Source organism: Corvus moneduloides, chromosome 10 (genome assembly GCF_009650955.1).
Source record: "Corvus moneduloides isolate bCorMon1 chromosome 10, bCorMon1.pri, whole genome shotgun sequence".
NCBI classification, from domain to species: domain Eukaryota; kingdom Metazoa; phylum Chordata; class Aves; order Passeriformes; family Corvidae; genus Corvus; species Corvus moneduloides.
The window spans coordinates 14,208,801-14,231,304 of record NC_045485.1 but is presented as its reverse complement, the minus strand read 5'-3'; the positions used below and the strand labels follow the sequence as shown (position 1 = coordinate 14,231,304).

Genomic DNA, 22,504 nt, shown 5'->3' with positions numbered 1-22,504 from the left:
AAGGAACCACTTCTTCTGCAGCTCTTGCCATTCAGAAGAGACATTTGGTTTCTCTTGGCTTTTAGAGATGATCTTTATTCCCTTCACCCACAATAAACTCTTTGTCATTGCTGCTAGTGAAGGTTTCATGTTGGAGCTAAACCAGGAACCACAGATGCCTTGAGGTCTGCAACACACACTGTGACTTGCCACTGGTTTAGGGCTTGGGTTTTGGTCAAGACACAAAGAATCTGAAATGATCTGCAGTATCTAACTTGCAGTGATTGCTTGGGAAACCCCAGGAGGCCCCTTGCTGTGTTAAGATGAACGAGAGTAAATGTGGCATGCAGAGGACTGAACACCACTTGGTTCCTAGTGCCATCACAGAGAACCTGTCGATCTGAAAGGAAAACCAGGATCACTTTACAAAGGTGCATCAAGGAGCTGGACCATCACTGTCTTCCAAAGCATTGTGAGAAACATGCAGAAAAAGGTAGGACAGTGCCACAGCCTCAGCAGCTGGCCCTTGAATAAAAAAGGCATGGCCAGCTTCGGCAGCATAATTCCTTGTGGGCTACCACAGCAGCAATGACCATGGACTTCCATGCAATTTCACTGAACTTCTGCCTCTTTTGTCCTCTGTCCACTGCCAACTGGAATTGAGTTTTCTTCCCTCTGTTACTCACCAGCAGAACAAAAATCTGCCTTCAATGCCATATTAGTGCAACTCTGTGGTGTGAAACATGTACTCTTCTCCTCTCGCCCCCAGACACCCAGAGCTCCCCACCCAGGCAGAAACCAGACCAAGCACTAACACTCCTCCTGAGCACTTCTCAAGGGGCAGAGGAGGGGACTGGGGCTCACATGCTGTGAAATCCTAACCCTGGCTCAACCACAGGGTCCTCACGTGGCCTCAGACACTTCTTGGCTTGCCAGTCTCCGTTCTGTCTGTGAGAAGAGCTAATCCTTATTACCAGGCAGCTGTAGGCCTTGGATTAGTTACACGCAGAGTGCTGAGGCAATGAATAATGCACAGCACTGCTCTAAACAATCTCCTTCGAGGGAAACCACACAAAATACAAACACTGATGGTGCCTGTGTTTACAGACAGGCCTCTCTAACTGCCTTCTGCTGAGGAAATGGGCCATGCTGCCTGTTCTGCTTCAGGCAGTTCTCATTGAGCCTCCACAGTCCCACTGAAACACCTTGTTATTATTTATTATTATTATATTATTGTTATTATTAAGCCACCTCCTTAATTACTGAACCTAATTAAATCCCAACCTCAGATTCAAAAGAGGTGGAAAAACAAATGTAGAAATGAGCACTGGAGCCAGAGACATATGCTTTACAAATCTCACAGTTTATTTTTCTCTCTGTGCAAATCAGAGCTCTTTAACATTAATCACACTTCACAGTGCAGGGGGCAGAAGTGATTACTGTTTAAGCTGCAGTTCAGTGGGATCCTTCTGGGTCCTGAATCCTAGGAAATCTCCTTGTGCAGATGATCTGGAAAAGACACAAACTGCACAGCAGTATTTCTAGCCGTTGCTACTTGTAAGACAAGCTGCCTTGACAGCATCTCCAAGGGAAACCTGCTTTCCTCCTGAAGGCATCACAGCATTCATGGCTGCATGCAGACTCCAAGAATTTGCAGCCAGCGGCATACAAAAGTTTAAGGCACAGTTTCCAAGTCAGAGGTAGCCGAGACAGATGAAGAAAGAGCAATCTATAATTTCTTTTCACAGGCACTTAATCTCACATAAGGCAAAGCAATGGAAGGAAAAGCTGGTCCCTAGAGTAAGAGGCTCAGGTCCCAGCCTGGCCACCAGGCTGCTCTACCAGCGGTCACCACTGGAACACAGGGAATGGGGCAAGAAGCCAGGCAGCCCCAGCACTTGGAAAACATTGTTGAAATCTGGCATGTGGCCAACAGAAGAGACCCTTGGTGATACTCTACTGGCAAGAGTAGCTTGTATCAGTTATCAGGAGGTTCTCAGAGAAGATGATTATGTGACATGGAGATTTCATTGTGCAATAATAAAAATAAGAAATGTGTCCCTTAAAGCATCCTTCCAGAGCTCATAGTCAGGCCACACTGTAGCTGCAGAGTGCCCCATCACTGTTCAAATGCAGAGGATAAATGAAAAAACTGAATTGGAAATGCCAACAGCAGCTCCCTTACCAGCAAGAGGGAAGCAGGGGGATGGTTGGACAGTGTCTGTACCACAGCTGAGTAGTTCAGGCACCTAAGGTAGCAGTCAGAGGAGCCAAATTTGTTTGCTACATCAGCTTAAACCCTGTCCCACAAAGCTCAGCAGCAGCAGGTGGAGAGAGGCTGCAAATCCCAGCATCCACAGGGACTGCTGAGAGATGGCTCAGACCTCATTATTAGAAGGGCTTTTCCCTGCCCACCCTGTGCCCAGTTGTTTGCTCTGGCACCTCCCAGCCACAGTGCAGGGAGGGAAGAACTCTTCTTTGCAGCTAGGTAATGAGGCTGTTTAGAGGCAGTGTTGCTGTTTGCCTGGAAAGAGCAGACAGTCACAGCACAGCAGAGCTTCCTGGCAGTGTCAGGAAAACAATAGAAGACTGTGACTGACCCATTTTCAGCCAAATGGAAAACTCTGATTTTGTTTCCCATTTTAGTTTCTCCCTTCAAGCCATCTCATAGCAACAGCTTTGCCCTGCTATTAGCAGTTTGTCCTTGTAAGGAAAAGCAAGAGCCCATTAATAAGCCAAATTTATCACTGGGGGAACTCTGCTGACCTAATTACACTAGCCACATATTTGGCACATATTTGACATACTATATTTACCTTCCTCTGCCTCCTCCATAGTTAATAGGAAAACACCTTTCAACTTTAATCAGCACAGCAAGGAATACAAACAACAAGAATGAGGGGAAAAAAAAAAGATCCAAAAAAGCTCTGCTGTTCTAGCATCCCACAACACATGACTTGAAGCCATAACTCAAAGTGGAAGCATGTGCATCTCCAGGGGAGACACAGCAGCAAGGAGCGCAGAGGTCAGCCCTAACCTGTGTGTGAGTAGGAGCCCTGGAGGGATGCCTGAAGGATGCCTGTCTACAGGGTGGCTCCGGGGATGTAAAGCCAGTCGGCAATGGCCGTGGGCAGGTGGGTCATGACCTGCAGCCTCACCCACCAGTAGGTCTCCATGGGGTTATAACGGTTCTTCGGGCACGGGGACGTCAGCGCTTCGGTGATGTCATTCAAGACCAGAGACATGTCCTTCAGGCCACTGTTCACGAAGGACTTCATCATGGCCACATGGCGAGTGAAATACTCGCTGCCGTAGTCCTCCCGCACCGTGTCCGTGGCCCCACTCCACAGAGCCTCGGCCTGCCGGTCGATGCCAGCTGCCGTCAGGATGCCGGTGGCTGCCACAAAGTTACTGGGCTCGATGAGGATGACGTGGACCCCCCAGCGGTACATCTCCTGCCTCAGGCAGTCTGAGAAGGCTGCCACCCCAAACTTGGAAATGCAGTAGCAGGAGCGAGATGGACTCACCATGCGTCCCAACATGCTCGTGATATTCACCACACGGCCTAGAGAGAAAAGGTCAGGGAGAGACGATGGGCTGCAGAAACAGCAGCCAGAACATCCCAGTAAAAGGGTACTTAGTTGGATGATGCTGATTTCTAAAATCTGAATCTTGAATATGCATCCCCTCTCACAGAGCTTTTCTCTCCTGCCTCAAGCAAGGCTAACCCCTGTTCTGACCTCCTCCAGGGATGGTGCATATGTCCATCTCTGCATCAAAGAATTTACAAAGGATTCAAGATATTTCCCTCCTAATTTCCAAGCAGGGAAATGAGATCTTCGGAGACTGCTAGCTGTGTGTTCTTAGGAGTGTGCCCCACTCGTGTGTCTTGCTAGAGAAGGGCTTAAGTTCCCAGCCTGGAGTGTCACAAGCTGCAAAGCTCACAACTCAGGGGCAGTGACAGGGCAGTGACAGCAGTGGTCACTCCTCTGTGTGTCTCAGCGTTTATCCAAGACAAGACGTGTGCACTATGGTTTCAGATACACTTGCAAACAGGCCCTTGAAATTCCACCAGCTATTTTTGCAAAGAGAATTTTCACAGCCATGGAACACAACACCCTTCTGCAGCTCAAAATTTCAGCTGAGAAACAAGTGGGCAGCTCTGCTGTCTCATTCCAGACCTAAGTGTAACTTAGAGGCACTGTGAGAACCACTTGCTGACCTGATGGGTAAGATACTTTTTGTAGGGAGATGGAGCTTGTTTAGTGGTTAACTGCTGTCTGGGAATGGCATCTGAGCAATCTTCTTAATATAGCCCCTTTTTGTCCTCACAGAACACACCTGTACCAGCGTTCCCACACGCGCTAAGTAAAGAAGCTCTTCAGAGTTCTGCTCATGCATATCTTTTTTCAATAGAAAACAAAGAGTTTTGATAATACCATTGTCTCGTAAGATATCTAAAATGGCTGTAATTCACTCTCATTTATTCTGTCACTACCTGAAGTCACCTGTGAATGGAATAGGATTCAGTTTTCCAAACATGACCACTCTTTGGACTCTGTATTATCTTGTCTGTGTGATATCTGCCAACACGGCACAACAGTCTCTGATATTTTGGATGTTTAAGATAGCACCTGCTGTGTAGGTGCCTGGACTGCCCCAAGAAGAACCTGTACTACCAAATGCTTACATGGCATCCTCAGAAACCCTCCCTTGACTGCACAGGCATTCCCCCAAGTACAGCCTGGATTTCTAGCTACATCTCTTTGCTGTGCTACAAAACCTCTGAGCCTTACCACACTGCCCACCATGTACCTTTAGCTCTGCGAATGAGGGGCAGGAAAGCCTTTGTCACCCTCACAGTGCCCCATAGATTGACCTCTGCCACCGTCTTGTAGTTGTCTAAACTTGCAAATTCCACCTCTCCGAAGGTTGAGATGCCAGCATTATTCACAAGGCCCCACAGACCTGTGAAAAAAAAATATTATTAAAGAGCAGGACAAGGAAGAGTGTCACAGAGAAGCCATTTTTCTTGTTGTTCACAGTAACCTAAAACCTTAACAAAGAACCGGGCACTTTCGTAGAAAAAGTTGTAGAGAAAACCCAGCAAGGAGATGAAACACAGTCTTGCTATACCAGGGACTTGTTTGGAACACCAAGGAAAGTGATGGGGCCGCACAAGTACTGCCTCCCTGAATATCTCCTGTACTGCCAAATGCTGTTCTGGGGCTTTAAAAGGCTGACTCTCTTTTAAGCCTCCTGTTGATCCCAGGTTTGTCTCTACTCAGTGACTTTATAATGGATTTTGCAATTTGGAAGGGTCTGGACTTTCCTGCAATTAGGAGAAAAAAAAATAAAAGGAAAGAAAACAAGTATTTTGGGTTTCTAAATCCCCTTCACAACTCTGGCTCACTGTTTTGGAGGGTGCATGGTATTGATCTGCACATTCATGACCTGGTTAACAGCTGCTGTGTTTTAGTCCAAGTATTTGATTTTCCTCAACCTAACTTTATCAGGAGTTAGCAAACTTCCAACCAACCCTTACAACCACTAGAATGTAAAAATTAAAGTCTTTTTTGAATGTAGTCCTGTCAAAATTAAATTGACTGCACTTCCCAAGAGCTTCCATGATGAACTCCCTACATGTCAGGACTTAGCGGGTCAGCAAGGACGTGACCCTTCAAAGCAATTACTGCAGGAGTCCCAGTGGCAAACATTCGTAGGGCTGAATCCATACTTCATGGATTTATTGAAACATGGGACTGTGCAGCCATAAACTGCACAAGGAATAAGCAGAGAAGCTGGAACAAGACAACAGAGTTGCTCCTCATTCAATGTCCTGCCATTCACCATGGTTATTTTTCACTGTGTTGAAGTTGGGGCTGGACTATCAGGGCTGCATTGGACTCAGTTGAAGTTGGGGTCCCTTTCTACTCCAGGACCTTCCTTTTACCACCAAGAACTAACACAGGGCTGAGAAGGAGTCTTCATGTCCAGGGAGCTCCAACATTGCTATCAAAAGCACCAATGTCATGCCATTCTGTTGATAAAAGTTATCAAGCTCTCAAAAGTTTTTTGGGCTATTTGCCCTGCCTCTGCTCCATAGCTTCCCTACTCTGGTGTATGAAAGCCTTTTAACTTCTTCCCTGTATTGATTCAGATAGTAACCATTTATTTTACCAAACATAGTCCTCTAAGCAAATTGCAATATTCTGCCATTGTTCAATGGAATTTATCCTCCTGTTTCACTTAAAAACACCAATATGCCCTTGGCAGGCTGACTCTGTGCTCTCACATGGGCCCCAGTAACCCTGCCCCATTCCCAGCTAAGGTTGTTCTCCCTGAAGGCTGTTGACCAGCTGTGTACAGCAGCCTGTTGTTGCTTCACTTACTGAAGCTCCCAGTTTTAGTGGGTCAAGATGACTGAAATTCACACTGATCTGCATCCAGCACAGCATCTCAGCCTGAGTGGGGTTCCTTTTGTGCTGCAAAGCAAGGTCTAACTGCTAGCAGGAGGACCATGGAAACAAGGCACCTGATGGAGTAATTTCACCAGTAACAAAAAAAAATGCAGAGAAAATTTGGCAGGGATTTACCAAAGACTTAAACTGTCGGTCACAAACTGACCTCTGCAGAGTATTCCTTACAAATTCCTGTAAATCTCTGTACAACAATTTCCCATTGCCTGGGTTGTGATGTTAGTCCTCATGAATGTCCCTGAATCATTGTTTACAATAGTTTGTTGCTGGAATTCCATTACTCACAGATCAGGGCACGTTACAAACAGAACAAAGTGCTGAGGGGAGTCCAGTCACAGGGCTGTTTGCTGGACAGCGGTGTGTTTATTGAGCAGAACCTTATCACTATTACATCTCTAGAGTCAACAATACAGTGGGAACTGCATGAGACCGAAAACAAACAGGCACTCCTATCAAATGAATTCAGCCTTATGTACACAGCACAGGGAGAAGAGGTATAAAGAACTGTACAGCCCAAGAACTGTTCTGCACTAGCTCCTCTGGGGCCACATTCAGTGTGCAACAACACCTCTGCTCAAGGCACCTCAGTCTCAATAGCCTTTATATTCCAGCACTTATTTTTTGAGCACTATTTATCAGGAAGCCTCAAACCTCAGTCACACCAATGGGCCTAAAGAGAAGCCTTTGTTGCTTTACACACTTCGCTCGGGCAAAGAGCTACAGGAGGAACCGGTCCAACTTGCTGATCAGGGATGCAAGACTTCTCTGTCCCTGCTACACACACAGTTTGGCAAACACTGCTGCATTTATAGAAGCAACAGAGCTGCTCCCTTCCAAGCTCTCACTCACTGGGACAAGGCTCTGTGCCACCACTGCTGTTGCTGGGCTCTTCAGGAAAAGCTTAAGAAGCTGTGAAAAGCATGAGGAGGGCTGGGTGATTGTGTAGGAAGAAAAATCGTGCAGAGAGAACATGTGTGGGATCAGAGCTTGTACAGTACTCAGTTAGATTTCATATGCTTGTTTTAGAAGAAAAGGTGTGCTCATGTAATTTGCATGAAGATTAGAGCTATTGTTATTTACTAGCTTAATACTTGCTGTGAACAAAAACAGGGCCATGGCAGACTCATCTGAGCTTCAAGAGGAGCAACCAACTTCAAGTCACAACCCTGAAGTCCTGAAGCCACAGATGTCAAACTTCAGTTCACCCGCAGCCTGTGTCTACAGCTGCTGTCCAGCTTGCTACTGGCATAGAGGCTGCAGAGAAGCCTATGCAGGGCAAGAAGCCTCACAAATTCATCATATGGGAAGAGGTCAGGTGGTGTCACATCAGGCTCTGACTGTAAACTCACATCCCACTGCCAAAGCACTTCCAAGAAGAAAAGATGGGACTCCTATCTCCCTTGACATGCTTTCAGTGTCCATGAGTTGGACTCATGCTTAAGGTGACATGTGGATTAAGGTCATCTATGCCAAGCCTACCCTGGATTCCACTTCACATAACCTCTGGGATATTGCATGGCAAACTGAAAACATGGATTGTTCTGGCTGAAGATTAATCCAGGTTTGAGGGCGGTTCAAATCTGCTCCAAATGAGCACTCAGTTGTACCCACACAGCAGAGCGAACAGCAGCAGTAAGCAGCCAGGGCCCATCATCTCTTCATTAGCAGGGTCACTTGCAAGGTCTACATGAGCTAGGAGCACATGTGGCAGGAGCACAAGGAAGGGATCAAGCTCTGGCCATTCTATGCCCTTCACAGACATTCAAGGACAAAGACACAGATACTTGTGGGCTTGCTGCCACTCATTGCTTTTTTGGGATGTAGAGTTAAAGCCTAATCCTCCAGTCAGTCTTGGTCTCTTTCCATGTGGCTGCCACATCAATAGCAAGACAATTGTCCTCACTGACCCGAGTACAGCACAGCCTGACTGCCAGCCACTGTCACAGGCCTTCAGGCTTGTTAACCCTCTTTTGGTGGTGCACAGAGAGAAAGACCTGGTCAATGCATAGTCTGCTCTGTAGAAAGGATTCTGTGAGCAAATGATCCCTACATACCTTCCTCTGGATCCTTCAGGGTCCTCTTCACAAAATCAGCAGCCTGAGCCACTTCCTGATCACTGCACACATCCATCTGTAGCACTTTCATCCGGTCTGACTTCATGTTCTTCAGCTCCCTGGCTCCATCTCCATTCTCCTCCTGTTCAGCAGAACAGAAAGGTGTCCCACTAAGATGGACCAAGAATTGCAATGCAGCTTGGGGCCAGGCATGTTCACATGGACAGGAAATAGAAGCTACTGACATTGCACACACAGGTGTGAACTTGGTGCACAAATATACACAAACCAGTGTGCCATCCTCCTGTTCCCTCCAGCACCACTTCCAGAACTGCATCAGTGACCCACTGCCCTGAAGCACCATGAAGCCCACCCTGCTCTTGGCTCCTCACACAATGGGTTTCACATCCTTAACATGCTGAAATACTGTGCCAGCCAGGGAGAACCATGAGTGACTCCCCACTGCGTCAGTCTCTGTGCTCTACAGGTAACGTAACTTGTACAGAAATTGCAGTCAGAGGTTCAGGAATACAAGCTCAGTTGAGATCTGCTACACAGTGGCACAATTACAGACATGAGGCATGAAAGAAGATTCTGGCTAAGGAAGAATGAACTTATTTTTTTACTCTATAGGCAATAAGAACTTCATGGCTCTGCTTTCCTTTCCACCCTTTTCCTTCCTTTCCTCCCCATGCCACTGCTGTCATAAGAGACTCTATTACTACTGTGGATTTTCTTATTTAGTCAAACATAAACACAGTTAAAATTCCAAATTTTACCTGCTCACTTCCAGGTAGGATTGCTGCCTAAGCCTTACAGCCTAGCTCAGGTGGTAAATAACAAATAAAAGTGAAAAGAGTACAGAGTAGCCACATAGTTTCACAGCAGGCTTGATACTTAATTCACAAAAAAAACCCTATTCCCTGAATCACAAGCTCTGCCTCATTTGGGAGGAAGAAGTTATGAATTGGTGAGTCACCATGCCTGGCTGCCACTCTTCCTTTAGCACTTGATACCAACTCCCACAGCACAAGGGCAAATAAGGCGAGCAACCCGCCCACAGTCATCTGCCCAGCAGCCTCTGCAGCCAGGCAGATATAAAAAATATTTAACTGCTAGTTTTTTATAAATATCTCAGGCTATTTAATTAATATAGTATATAACATCTCATCTCCACCTTCAGTTCAGTGAACAATGACATGTAACGAAGGAAAAGAGCTGAAATGTCCATCACAAACGTGAGCAAAACAGGGCAGTTCTCTTAAAAATCAATATATAGTTACATTGGCAACATGACAATAGTAGGAATGAGTTATTGGCCCCACGGCTGCATGTCATTTCACAACTGACTTACTTCCCAGTACAAGAACAACAGCAAATAAAGTTTGAAGCTTTTCTAATGCACATCAAACACAGTGACATGCTGTGTTGGCCCTCTTATCCAGCCACGAAAACAATCTCAAAGTGGTGTTACAAGTAGTCAACAACATAGTCACCAAAATATTATATTCCCTTTGAAACAGATGAGGGTTGTATGATGCCTTACTGTATTTCTGGAAGATGCTCTTGCATCTCACTGAGTTATATAAAGCAAATTTCCGCTCCTTAACAATGAATAAAGATGAGCTAATTCAGCTTGTAAAGAGAAAGATTTACTGTATCTGTACAAAACCAAAACATAACTATATCTGCATTCAAGTGCCAATTGTTTTTCGAGCACTGAAAAGACCTTTCCCTTCATTTTTTTTCTTTAATCTTGCATAACAGTTATAAATTGCTTTTTGAGAAACCAAGTCATAGGCTGGCAACTTACAAATTCAGTAAAAATGGTTTGTATTGTTCATACAGAAATGAATTTTCCCCTATCACCAATGCAACTCTATCTGCAAAGTTATCTCCCCAGCCACAATTTACTCATTATTGACAAAATATATTGATTTTGGAAGACTGACTTCAACATGCAGAATCAATTGGGACCACTTTTCATAGTTGCAGACACCACCTTAGACACTATTTAACCGTAAAACAAAGTGCTTAACTCTTTTGCCCAGAACACCTCTTCACAAATGAAGCAGGTACAGATTTTTATAGAAGCAAGTGAGCATCATCATATGTTCTGTGGTCTCTTCAGGGGCTGTAAGCACATCCTTGTTAGGTACCACATGGTACTTTCTCCTTATTTTTAAATGGTAGATTTGCTGGCTGGGATAACACCTGCAACAGTTCCCATGGGAACAGCAAGACTGCCCTCCCAGGGATAACCTTCATGACCTTCACCAACAGGAGCCACACAGCAGCCGAATCAAGTGAGGTGCTGGCAGCAGTGGCCCAACTGCTCCTGCAAAGCCTCTCTCCACCTCCCTTTGCTGGCTTTGTCCTCTCAGAGAATCTCCCAGCTTCCACTTTCCAGTTCCATCAGAGTTGAAAGCCATCCTGCTGCCCAAGTACTCTCTGCAGGCCTTCAGTGGCACTGTGCCACTTCCTCCCAGCTATCTCCTATCAGCTGGTTATCCTGCCCTCACAGCCCTGCAGGCTCTGCCTGCCCACCCCACCCTGTGCCTAGCAGGGGCTGCTCCTGGCTGGGGAGCCCAGCAGCTCCACAAACCCTCTCTACCCAGCCGAGGAAACTTGCTCCAGCTTTTGGCTGCCTCCCCTTCCCCTCCTCACTCCTGTCCCCTGTTCTGGTTTGGAGGATCCCAGTGCAGTGGTGCTGAGAATAGGCAGAACACACAGATGTTCGTTAGTGGAGAGCCCTCCTGTTACAGACACAGCCATGACTTTTTCCCAGGGAAGCTCCTAGGATGCAGGATTAGGTCCTGGCAAGCACTTGGGTACCTGCAATGAGATGTCAGGAGAATCAGGAAGCCACGAACACAATGCTGAACTCCCATGGATCCAGCCAGCTTGCTCCATGTGCACCAGTTCCTCCCCACCCCGCTGCTGCCATCCACCCACTCCCTTCCTGTGTTTCCTGAGCGGAACACCTCATGCTTGTCATTACTGGATGTCACGTAATTGATTTCAGACTCCATCCAATCTGTCAGGATCATTTTGAACCCTGATTCCCAAAAGGCCAATAATCTTCTCTGTCTGGTTCTGTGTGTATTTTTTTCCAAGTGAAAACTCTCTTCCAGGGGGTACTTCCAAGAAAATGGTCCTGGGACTGAACAGCAGTCACTTAGAACATGAGTTTGCTCATGAGACTATCATGAGGGACTGTAACAAACTGTAACAAAACCCTTACTCAGGATACATTTATTCCTTCCCCTTTAGCCACTCTGCTGCTTAGCCAGAATGAGATTGGACTGACACAGCACAGTCTGTTCCCAGTAAAATTATACAGGCAAGGTGCATCACACTATGACCCAGTAATTTGTAAAACTGACAGGGCAGTGTGTGGCAACTGCATCCAGTGCACTGGAGGTGAGCTACCGGGTTGGCAGTTCCAGAGAACTACTTTGGGAAGTACAGTATCTGCCCTCTTCCAGCCTTCTGGAAATCCTCTGGCCTCTTCAAAATATCATCCAAGGGGCAGAAATCACAATGGCTCATCCTCTAAATCCTCTTCAGTATATTTCATCAGGCCTGGTGAACTTAAGCACATTAATTAATATAAACATCCCTTGTTCTTTACCTTTTCTTGACTACAGTCCTCATGACAACTGCTGGCAGTAAGCATCTGAAAACAATTTATTCTTTTTTCAGTAAGATCAAAGAAAATAAAACTGATTATTTCAACTTTTCTTGTACTTTCTACTTTTAAGGTTATTTTATAACCTATTTCAGTATGGTTTTCTGTCTCAATCCTAATATATTAACAGAAACTCTCTCAGTGGAGTTACTTGCCCTTGCTAAATGCAAACCTTTTTGCATTTGATTATTTCCAGTTCTTCTCAGCCTGCCTGCCATGTTCTTTTTATTCCTGTAGCTTTATATTTGACTGTCTGATCATTGAGAAGCTCCTGATGCACCTCAGAGTCTATTATCCTGTATTTCTGTGGTGATGTAGTACATCAGGGATCCTTTAATTCTCTGTATAAAAGCATGTTAAGTGGTGACGGACTAACTGGGTGTGAACTAAGAGCCTGGCACCTGCTTTATGACAGCTGCCCCCATACCTGCTCTGACCCTGCTGGGAACCTACTGCAGCTCACAAGCAATGAAGCCAGCAAACAAACAGGCCTCACTTCAGGAGCATTACATTTCTTTATGGGGTTTCCAACGGAGCCTTTCCACCTCTGCTCCACACTAGCACGTGCCTTCCAAACAGCCCCCTCAGCCCATCCTATCTTCCCTCTCCTTTCTGTTCCCTACATCTGCTGCTCTGCAGAGTGCCTGACTTGCTATCAGCACTGAGACAGGCATCCCAAAGCAGCAAATGACATGATTACTGAAGGAATTACAGAGGCTCCGTATGGAAATTTCCGAACAGTGGCAATTATCCAACAGGATGCTCTTGTTCTCAAGTTACACAATATGTCAGCTGATAATAACTTTCCCTTCTGGTGTGGTGGAAGAACGTAACCTCTGCTGTGATCACATAGGCAGAGAAGGTCACCTTTATTTGTTCTCACTGTCCACAGCACTCAAAAATCTGTGATCATCATGCCCTGAGTACCTGTGTGGAAATGGTCATCTTCAAATGGAGAAATGAGTGACCATGAATTGATTTTGAACAATTCAGGTCAGAAATTACACGAGTTTTGACTAGCAAAACAGCAAAAATGCATTGTAAAGGTAAAATCCCAGCTGAGATGGAAGCGGAGCTGGCCCAGTTTATAAAACGGGTTTCACGATAAGGGGTCTGAAACCCCTTTGGATTCACTGTGTCTAAACCTATCTCTTACAAGTGATACCACCTGCCAAACACACGTGACAGGAAGTGAGACCTAAAGATGTCAGAAATGCATGGTAAATTTGTTTATTCAGCTATCCATAAACTGAATAGCTTGTACAGAAGCTGCAGAAGCACAGTTCCAAGACATTTTGGAAACAGAGCCTTAATAATGCAGGAGAGGCAGCTTGGAGATGAGTATAGGGAGAGTGTCCACAAAAAATGACAGTGTGAAAGACAGCAACAGGGATACCAGGGAAGACAGAAAGCCATAGCGCCATAGCAATCTTGGCATATCACATTTATTGAGTGTGCTGTGGTATTGCTGAGAGGCTTCCAGCAGTGAACAGTACCATACTGTACAAGCTACTGTACAGACATGCAGTTGACAGACCAACCCTGCCCTAAAGAGCTCACAATTACAGGAATGACAAGATGCAATAGGAAGATGAAGCAATGGAAGATGTAACGATCCCCACCCACTACACCTCTCTCAGGTCTTAAACTGGGGTAAATGGAGGCTGCAAATGAAGATGCTTTCACTTGAGAAGCATTTTTCTCTAATCAGAGAAAAATTTTGATCAATTTCACTACTCACCATGAGCAAGCATCCAGCAAAAACAGTAAATCCCTTTGCATGAAGGCATTTTGCCAAGGCATGTCCAAAACCTTTGTCACAGCCTGTTATTAGCACCGCCTTCCCTTCAGCCTGTGTGGGGAAAGACAGTCATAGGATACCATCAGACATTGCAATGTAGGCACCACCAGCACCCTGCCCCATAGCACAGGAGCCACCTGCAGTCCTGCAGCCAGGGCAGGTACAATTCCAGATGCAAATGACAGTGGCACCTGTCTGCACAAACACAACCAGCTACCAAATGCTGTGAAATCGTAAATTTATTCAGTTGCTGGTCTGTAACAATTTGTGTTGCCTTGATACCTGAGCTGGAACAGTAACTCTTTCTTTCAAGTATCAGTGGCCAAGCAGAACAGAAACACCTCAACAGAAGTTAATGATCTACCAGTTCATAGTCATTAAAAAGAAAAAGCAGCATAGAAAACACCCAAATGGCAGGATGTCACTGGCTTGAACTGTACAGCAGCTCTTTTAGCTGCTGAGTGACTACTGCCTGTTCCCCACCTACTCCCACTCGATGCGGCACTTTCCATGCTGTATTTTAGCATGCAGGAATGTGACTACAGGTTAGAGCTTCCTTCTGAAACTCTGCAGTCTTAAGAGGAACAACTTATCAAATCCTACGGTTTGCTCCTACATTATTACTATCTTTTGACTGACAGATAAATTGAGAAAGAAGATTTGATATTCTATCTGGTGTGACACAACAGGCTTGAGATATATATGAAAGCAGAGTCCCAAATCCTGAAGAGAAGCCTGTAGCAAAACACTGCCCATTCACCCTCTGTCTTTGCTTGAAAGCCATCTCCTCACGACAGGTGTGAAGCAATGAACTAGCACTTAACCCAGCTAGAAGGCTGCTAGCTGCTGTGCTGCACAATGCTCCAAATTGGAACCATATCCATGAGGCAATAATGTGATAAAACAATAAAAATCTAGAGATCGCAATAAGGAAGTGAGGTCAGTTCCATCTCTCTGGAGATATCTGCAACTAATATTGCCTGTTACTGAATTCACAGTGGCTGGAATATGAACATACTTATGTATGAATTGCACTGGCTGGTGCAGCCACATTTTCAGAGAGAAATGGGTCAATCACCAGTGCTCTCTCCTCTCTTGATTGGCTGATGTGGTGTAGGGAAGCAGCAATAAGGGATGATTGCAGGGTGATAGCGATCAGAGCATTACTGCACAAACTCAGGGTGAGAACAATAAGCAAATAAGCTACACCCTATCCTATAGCTGATGTTGAAGTAACTGCTCTCAAAGGGGAGTTGTGATCTGAAGCTGAAACAAGAACTGATCAAAAGTCTATCCTGAAGTTATAATACAAATACCCACAATAATATTACACTATAACCTATACTCAGACAAAGAGCACCCAGGTACAGACTAGCTCTATTGAAGCTCTAAAGATAGCTACAGCTAAAGGAGAAAAGATAAGCGAGAATTAAATATACAGTGCTCAGTCTGAATTTAATTTAGAGAGACACAACTCCAAGAGAGATGAAAATCAAACATGAACCAGGTCACAGAAGTTGTCAAGGTCACCTCCCACAATAACTCAACAAACTGGCCCATGGAGAAAGAAAGGATTTGACTTTTTTTCTCTCTCTCACCTCCCTAGAGTCTTTGCCTCTGAATCTTGAAGGCAGAGGACTTCCCAAAAGAGCAGGAAATGTGCAGGAAATAAGCAGCTGTTCCAGAACATAGGACAGACAATCAAAGAAGATACCCAAACATCAACCATCACTAGCTCCTTAAAAGAAAGTCCCCAAACAAACAACCAAAGCTTAGACAGAAATGAGGTTTAAAAATCCTTTCACTTGCCTATAATAGCAAGGAAAGTGAGGGACAACTTACAGTAAAAGAAGGATCCTGTGATTGTTATTTGCTATAGCCCTAACTGCTGGTGATAAAATACATGACTACAGCATCATGGCTCATAACAGCCTGAGGCCCCAGTAGCACCAAGGAGCGTGAAAAACCCAAGGGATGTACTGGATCTCACTTCTGTGCCTCTGCCTGTTTGTGCAATGCCTGATGGACCAAGAGCTCCCAGGGTTGACAGCAAGCATCAACCCCATTCCCAGCCAAAAGGATCCTATCCCAGAAAAACTTCTGTACACATAAAAGCCCAATCACACTTATCTTTTGAAAGTCCTGAGATAAGGCTTAATGGGCCTGTTCCTGAACTTTGGTAAGGCCAATCTGCAGCTTAATTTGACGCAGTGCTGGGACAGTCAGAGAGGATCAGTTATCAGCACAGTGACCTTAATGAGCATTCAGAGGAAGTTCAGGTGCCTCCCTCACTCGGGCTCATACAGTGTTCCCGGGAAACACTGCACAGGAGACAGCACTTATGTGCAGTGCTGACAGGGTGCCTAGGACAGGGTGCCTGGGATCTGCTAAGAGCACAGAATAACTTACTGCACTAGAGGTGCTGCTGTGGCATGTGGGCAGAGCAATACTCTCTGTGCTTGCTGTGTGATCTACAACACTGATACACATTCCTCGCAGTTCAGGCAGCCTAGTGGGCAGCCTCATTTCAACCTGCAGTCAGCTCAGATGCACACAGCTCTTCCTACTGGGATATGACCAGTTTATTAAGCAGTGTAATTTATTTTACTAATACAGATGATCTATCAGAATTATACATTTACTGCAAAACAGACTGAAGAAATCAAAGCTACTTTTTCAGCCTCTCTCTCTAGACAATGTGGGAATATGCCATGTTTACCTAGACTTTCTTTTTCTAATGTGCCGCTTGTTTTTTTTGATCCTGTTCCCTTTTATGCTCTCCCCAACCATCCCCCGATGTTATCAAACAGATTGATTTTAAGATAAGTGCAGCTACAAAGTAAACTTGACTTGTTTCTTTCTCCAGGATTGGGAAAGTTGGCGTTTTTAATCCCAAGAAAAAGAACTGAAAGTATTCACTACATAGAAGGTACTTTCTCAAGTGGAAGAGGGATGGGGGAAAGTAAGAGAAGCAGAGTGGAGAGAGGATGGAAGAGTGAAGTGGAAGGCTGCAATCAGGCTGCAGCTGTTATCTGGCCATTCTGGGGGGCAGGACTGAGCTAGAGGTCCTGAAGCAAAGACACTGGCTTAGAGAGCAAATCGTATCCCGGGCTGCATCCAAAGCAGCATGGACAAGGGAGATGCTTCTGTCTCTCCACTCTGCAGTGCTGCATCGAGCTCCGGGGTCCCAGAACAGGAAGGACATGAACCTGTTGGAGTGAGTCCAGGGGAGGCCACCAAGATGATCAGAAGGATGGAGAACCTCTCATATGAGACAAGGCTGAGAGAATTTAGATTGTTCAGCCTGGAAAAGGCTTTGGGGTGACCTAATTGTGGCCTTCTACTTCCTGTGGGGAGACTATTTACAAGTGCACGTAGTGACAGGACAAGGGGGAATGGGTTCAAATTGAGAGTAAGTTTAGATTAGATATTAGAAAAAACAATCTTAACTGTGAGGGTGGTGAGGCACTGGCACAAGTTGCCCAGAGAAGCTGTGGATCCCCCATCTCTGGAAGTGTTCAAGGCCAGGGTGGACAGGGCTCTGAGCAACCTGGTCTAGTGGAAGGTGTCCCTGCACATGGCAAGGGGCTGGAACTGCATGACCTTTAAGGTCCCTTCCAGCGCAAGCCGTTCTATGATTATATGAACGTGTTCCCCTTCACGTGAAGCACTGCGGGGGGAACAGGGGAGCAGTCTCCGCACCGCGGGATGCGAGGGCAGCGCCCGCTGCACCGCGGCCCGGCCTGGCCGAGCCTCGCGGCGGGGGCCTCATCGCCCCGGGCCGTGCCCTGCTCGGCGCTTCGCCCCCCTCACAGCATGTGTCCGGCTGCACCAGCCCGGCCCGGGCCGGGCAGCGCCGTTCCAGCCTCGGCACCTGCGGCATCTCAGCCCGGCCCGGCCCGGCCCGGCCCGGCCCGGCCACACGGCCCGGCGCCATTTTGGGCCCCGGGGGAGCCTCCCGCGGGCTGTGCCGGCGAGCTCCGGCCCCTCGCCGCGGTACTCACGGGCAGGGCGCGGCGAGCCCGCCGCGGCAGGAGGACGAGGAAGCGGAGGAGCAGCACCCCCGCGACGCCCAGCGCCAGCAGCAGCCCCGCGCCACTCCGCATGGCCGCAGCCTATCGCCGCTGCCGCCCCGGCCCTGCCCCCGGCCCGCCCCCCGCCGCGCCCGGCACCGCGGCCCCAGCCCAGCCTCATTCAAACGGCTGCAGCGCCCGGCGCCCGCCGGCTCCAGGTAACGCTCGGGTGACCGCGGGGCGGGCCGGGGTGGGTCGCGGCGGCCCCCGCGGAGCTCTGGCAGCCAGGTCGCACGGTGACCTTTCCCGCGGCGGGCGGGGGGTTGCGGATATCTCCTCTGCGCGGCCCCTCCCGCAGCCGCCACAAGCCTGGGCGGCCGCGGTGTCTCGGCCGGGCCGTGAGCGCGTTTGGGACCGCGGCAGCCGCGTCCCGGAGAGGGCTGGGCCGGGCCGGGCCGACGGAACCTGCAACGGACCTGGGGCCTCGCCCCGTCACTGCAAACCTCACGAAAACCTGCGGGGACACCAACGGTGCTCCCGAATTTGGTCAAACCACCGGCATTTCTGAGGATTAGCCGGGCCAGCGAGCTTCCTGAGCCCTGTCCGCTCCCTCCCTCCCCAGCTTGGTGCCCACCGCTGTTCTTTCTGCGGTAATTTCACTGTTCTTCGACCCAGGCCTGGTTTCCAGTAGGCCCCGAAGCTGCCGCGGCGGCGGCCCAGCCTCCGGCAGAGATGCAAACCACCCCTAACAATTAAATACCGTTTGTCAGGTTCAGTAAAGGGTTTTTTTTTTGTGCCTTGGATTAGTTTTATCCAAGATAAATATGATTGAAGTTGACTTTCCGTGCCTAAGTCTTGTTCTTGAGCTGTTTTCACCCTGTAATGAGTTTATTGTTGGTTCCCTGGGCTTAGTCCAGCACCACCAGCTACTTAATTACAAAAAAAATGTATTTTTAACTGCGTGGCTGTACTGGCTGTAAAGCTAAGGATTGCTTTTTAAACATGTAACATAACATCACCTCTGACTTGGAGTTTTATTTTTGTTTAGAGTTATTTCATATCGCTCACTTGAAATAATATATTCCATATGTGTACCTTAGTTTTTACCTGTTTCAGAGAAATCAGTTAAAGATGCATTAAAAAGGAGAAACTGACATTTTCTTTAAATGGCTCACTGCTTGGTAGTTTACTTAAAATGCTTTTCCATATTTAAAAGCATCTCGGGTTGCTGAATGTTGAGCTGTTTATGTGAGGGACTGCAAGGGGAAAAGATGAGTTCCTTTGGACTTTTTCTTGTTGAAATACATGGAGTCAGCACATCTTACAAAATAATTGAGCAACTAAAACAGAGGTGCTATCTTGTGTTGCAGCTAAGGAAGAACAGTTTTGCTGTTGGTAGAGTGTGCTAGTTGAAAACATGTTGGCCACCAAGCTGTCCCGCCCTCTCTTGAACTTCTCTGTGAAAACACTGAATTTCAAGGACCCAGGGAATGGCTTTAGGTAAGTAACTTGGTGGAAAAGAAGAAGTGACATCTTACGTAAAGCACATGTCACAGACTCACTTGACTTCAATGGGACAGTTTATTTACAGAGTCACAAGGTGGTTGAGGTTGGAAGGGACTTCTGAAGGTCATGTGGTCCAACCCGCCTGCTACAACAGGGCCTCCTCAAGCTGGTTGCCCAGAACTGGGTCCAGGTGGCTTTTAAGTATCTCCAAGGATGGGTACTCTAGAACCTGCCTGGACAACCTGTGCCAGGGTTCAGTCACTGAGCTGAGCACAGCAGAGATGGACTCTATATGCAAGGAGGGGTTGGCAGCATGTTTTTTTTTTTTACACTTCAGTCAAAAAGTTTCAGAGTAGAGCATTAATTCAGTGTCCCTCAAGGTTTTTTTTTTTTTAATATCAGCAAGTAGGCCTTGCTTCAGTGCAAGAAACTGTCATATATTTCTGTGACTTCATTAAAGAGGCAGTGAATCACATGAAATGAGAAAGTTGAGAGGGGGGGTTTTAGTCAGAAATGGAGGTGGCCTGAGTAATTAAGCTGTTTTTTTCTGCAAATGAGCAGAAAATTGTCTATGTAATTCTAATTTCTAGCTGTGAAAAACCCCCAGCATTTATATTACTGTATGACTGGAACCCTATTAGTCCAAATTCAGAGCGAGTTGAGTGCTTTCCCTGGCTTTGCTTTAGAGCGAGGTTCTAAACAGCTGTGTGTGCCACTAATTGTACATAAGGCATTTAAAAGTGGCTCATGGCCTGTTTAACAAGAACTGTTGCCTCCAGTGTTCTACTGCTGCTGATAGTGATGTCCAGCATCATCATGGTCAAGGGTGGTTCTGGGAACAGGGTGTCGTAGATAGCTACGCTGTTAGAGATTTCCTGTGCAAACAGATGTAGGTCTTTTATCTCCTGTTTGCTCCACATACACCAGAGTTCACCTGCAGGAATCTGCTGTGGCCTTAAAAATATGAACTAATGTTTTATTAACTTAAGGAAAGAATTTTCAGCATATTCTTGTTTTGTTTTTTCTTCTGTCGTCTGTTTTGCTTACTGTGTATTTGTGCTTTGTGTGTCTTGTACTCAGGGCAAAACCGTGTTGTGTTTGCAAGTCCCCACAAGTTGCTAAACCTGCAGTGGAAATCCAGCTGTTCATTGAAAGGCAGTGCTGCCACTGTGCCAGTGTCTTAATGCACTGAACTACCATTTGTGTACTTGACTCTTCAAACTGAGGACTCCTTTTTTTCGTGGAACTGAACAAAAGCCAGTGCATGGTTACAAGCACAGATTCAATTTGAGGACCATCTGTGCATTCTGAAAGTCTATGTTGTGGTCTCTGGAATTCATTGATGCAGAATGACAAAATTGGCTCGTGGTACATTAGTGTACCATGTGGGGGCTCACATTGCTTCCTGGCTGTTTCTGCTGATGACATTCCTGCTCATCAGCAGCCAGCATCCTTTTTTCTTTTGCCCTTGCCTTCAGGTCGAGGTAGGCAGAATATCAAGTGGGTATTCTCTACAGTTTATTGTGAATTGAGTGCAGCAAATCAGTACTCCGCAGTGAAATAACAGGACCAAACATGACACTGAAAAATAAAAACCGAGTTCATTCAGCTAAAAGAAATGTTATGAACATTTCTGGGCACTTTAAGACACACCAAGAAGCTTATTGTCAAGGTAAAGGTTTCAATCCAGGATTGCAGGTCAGTGATGTTAACACACACACTTGGCCTGGGGTCTGACCTTTGCAGCAATTAAGTTTGCTATAGCTGTTTGAAGAGCTGATTTGGCTTGTGACACTCTTTAGTTAGAAAAACTAACTGTTGCGGGAAGGTGAGTGAACACCACTGCCTGAATATGTCATCTCCTTTCCCATCTAGTTCAAAGCTTCTGCCTTCATAGATCCCTCGATTTCCTGAAATATGGCTCAGAGGCCAGAGTGTCTGCAAGGTGCTGTGCGGTGTAACACAGGTCACCCTAGGAGAGCCTGTGATGTCTGAGCTGGAGATAATTGTGAATGATTAGGCAAATTTACTTAGAAGGCAGAAAAGCAGCCTGCAAGATAAGCTCTGGGAAGAATAGATGCTGTTAGAGGAGCCAGAGGGTAGGTGAAGTACAGCAAGTCTAAGGGGAACTCCAGGGGAGCAATGTCAGTGCCCAAAGCAAAATGAAAAAGCTGATAAAGTCAGAGAGGTGGCTGACAAGGACAGAGCTTGGGGTCACTGATTTGTTATTCAGGCCCGGTTTTGATGAATGATGGCAAGACTCATGACAGCATGATGCTACTGTGTAACATAGCTTTTCTAAATGGAATCTTATTTCCCGGAAGGCATTGTGGCTTTGCTCTGGTCTGTCTTTGTAAGCATGTTTTGTCTTCTGGGAGTCAGACATACTATGTGGAGGAGCTTCAGATCTGCATGGCAGGTATTGCTCAGAGTGTTTCTTAGCTTAAACAGTTGCAAAAAGGGGATGTAAAATCTAAGAGTATCTAATGGGTAGACACTGCAGGGGAAGAGGTGTCATCCAGGATGAAATAAGGATGAGGAGTGAGACAAATCCAATCAAATTCAGGCTCAGGCTGGGTATCAGAGATAAAGCCACAGCAGAATACTTTCAGCAGGCAAATGAATAACTTCCCATACCCCAAGTTTGTCCAACTCTTAAGTGAGGGTGTTGTTGCTTTTGAAAATGCAAACACTGCACTGCCCATTTTGTGGGTGCAAGTAGCTCTGTGCCTCCAGACCAGGAGCTATTTTAGAATACTTTGTAATACCCAGACAGCTTCTGTGGCTGGAAATAGCATCAAGGTCTTTAGAGAAACATATGTTTCATACTGTAGGAAACACACAGGCTCAGACTAAGGAGACCTGTAGACTAGATTCTGTCTTCCCAAATGACAGTCTACATCATGTATGTAGGCAGAACTGCATTTTTCATGTATTTGTTGCTGCAGCAGGGTATGGACAAGATATTCCACATCTGACTG

At 46.4% G+C, this 22,504-nt stretch overlaps 2 protein-coding genes across 4 annotated transcripts in view; one reads left to right on the top strand and one right to left on the bottom strand.

Annotated features, from left to right (window-relative positions):
- Positions 1 to 1,321: 1,321 nt before the first annotated feature.
- Positions 1,322 to 18,158, bottom strand: LOC116448521 (D-beta-hydroxybutyrate dehydrogenase, mitochondrial-like). Of its 2 annotated transcripts, XM_032119005.1 has the most exons (5): positions 18,009 to 18,158; positions 13,945 to 14,055; positions 8,513 to 8,654; positions 4,795 to 4,947; positions 1,322 to 3,544 (listed from the first exon to the last, which is right to left on the bottom strand). In XM_032119005.1, the coding sequence occupies exons 1-5, from the start codon at positions 18,108 to 18,110 to the stop codon at positions 3,063 to 3,065; spliced, it is 990 nt and encodes a 329-aa protein (XP_031974896.1). In that variant the 5' UTR covers positions 18,111 to 18,158; the 3' UTR covers positions 1,322 to 3,062. The 2 variants fall into 2 exon arrangements, with proteins under 2 accessions (XP_031974896.1, XP_031974897.1); XM_032119006.1 differs by lacking the exon at positions 13,945 to 14,055 and having other exon boundaries at positions 18,009 to 18,122.
- The window catches only part of BDH1 (3-hydroxybutyrate dehydrogenase 1), a 58,856-nt gene continuing 54,483 nt past the window's right edge, over positions 18,132 to 22,504 (top strand). For both annotated transcript variants that reach the window (XM_032119004.1, XM_032119002.1), the window contains exons 1-2: positions 18,132 to 18,235; positions 19,388 to 19,517. In XM_032119004.1, the coding sequence (XP_031974895.1) occupies positions 19,435 to 19,517 (83 nt within the window). In that variant the 5' untranslated portion in view covers positions 18,132 to 18,235; positions 19,388 to 19,434. The remainder of the gene's footprint in view (positions 18,236 to 19,387; positions 19,518 to 22,504) is intronic.

Bases quoted from the DNA above. Each gene is read 5' to 3' on its own strand.
- LOC116448521 (XM_032119005.1), bottom strand. From the start codon at position 18,110: ATGCGGAGTGGCGCGGGGCTGCTGCTGGCGCTGGGCGTCGCGGGGGTG. The intron at 8,655-13,944 runs GTGAGTAGTGAA...TCTGCTGAACAG, and splicing joins TTGCTGGATGCTTGCTCATG to GAGGAGAATGGAGATGGAGC. The intron at 3,545-4,794 runs GTACATGGTGGG...TTTTCTCTCTAG, and splicing joins CCTCATTCGCAGAGCTAAAG to GCCGTGTGGTGAATATCACG.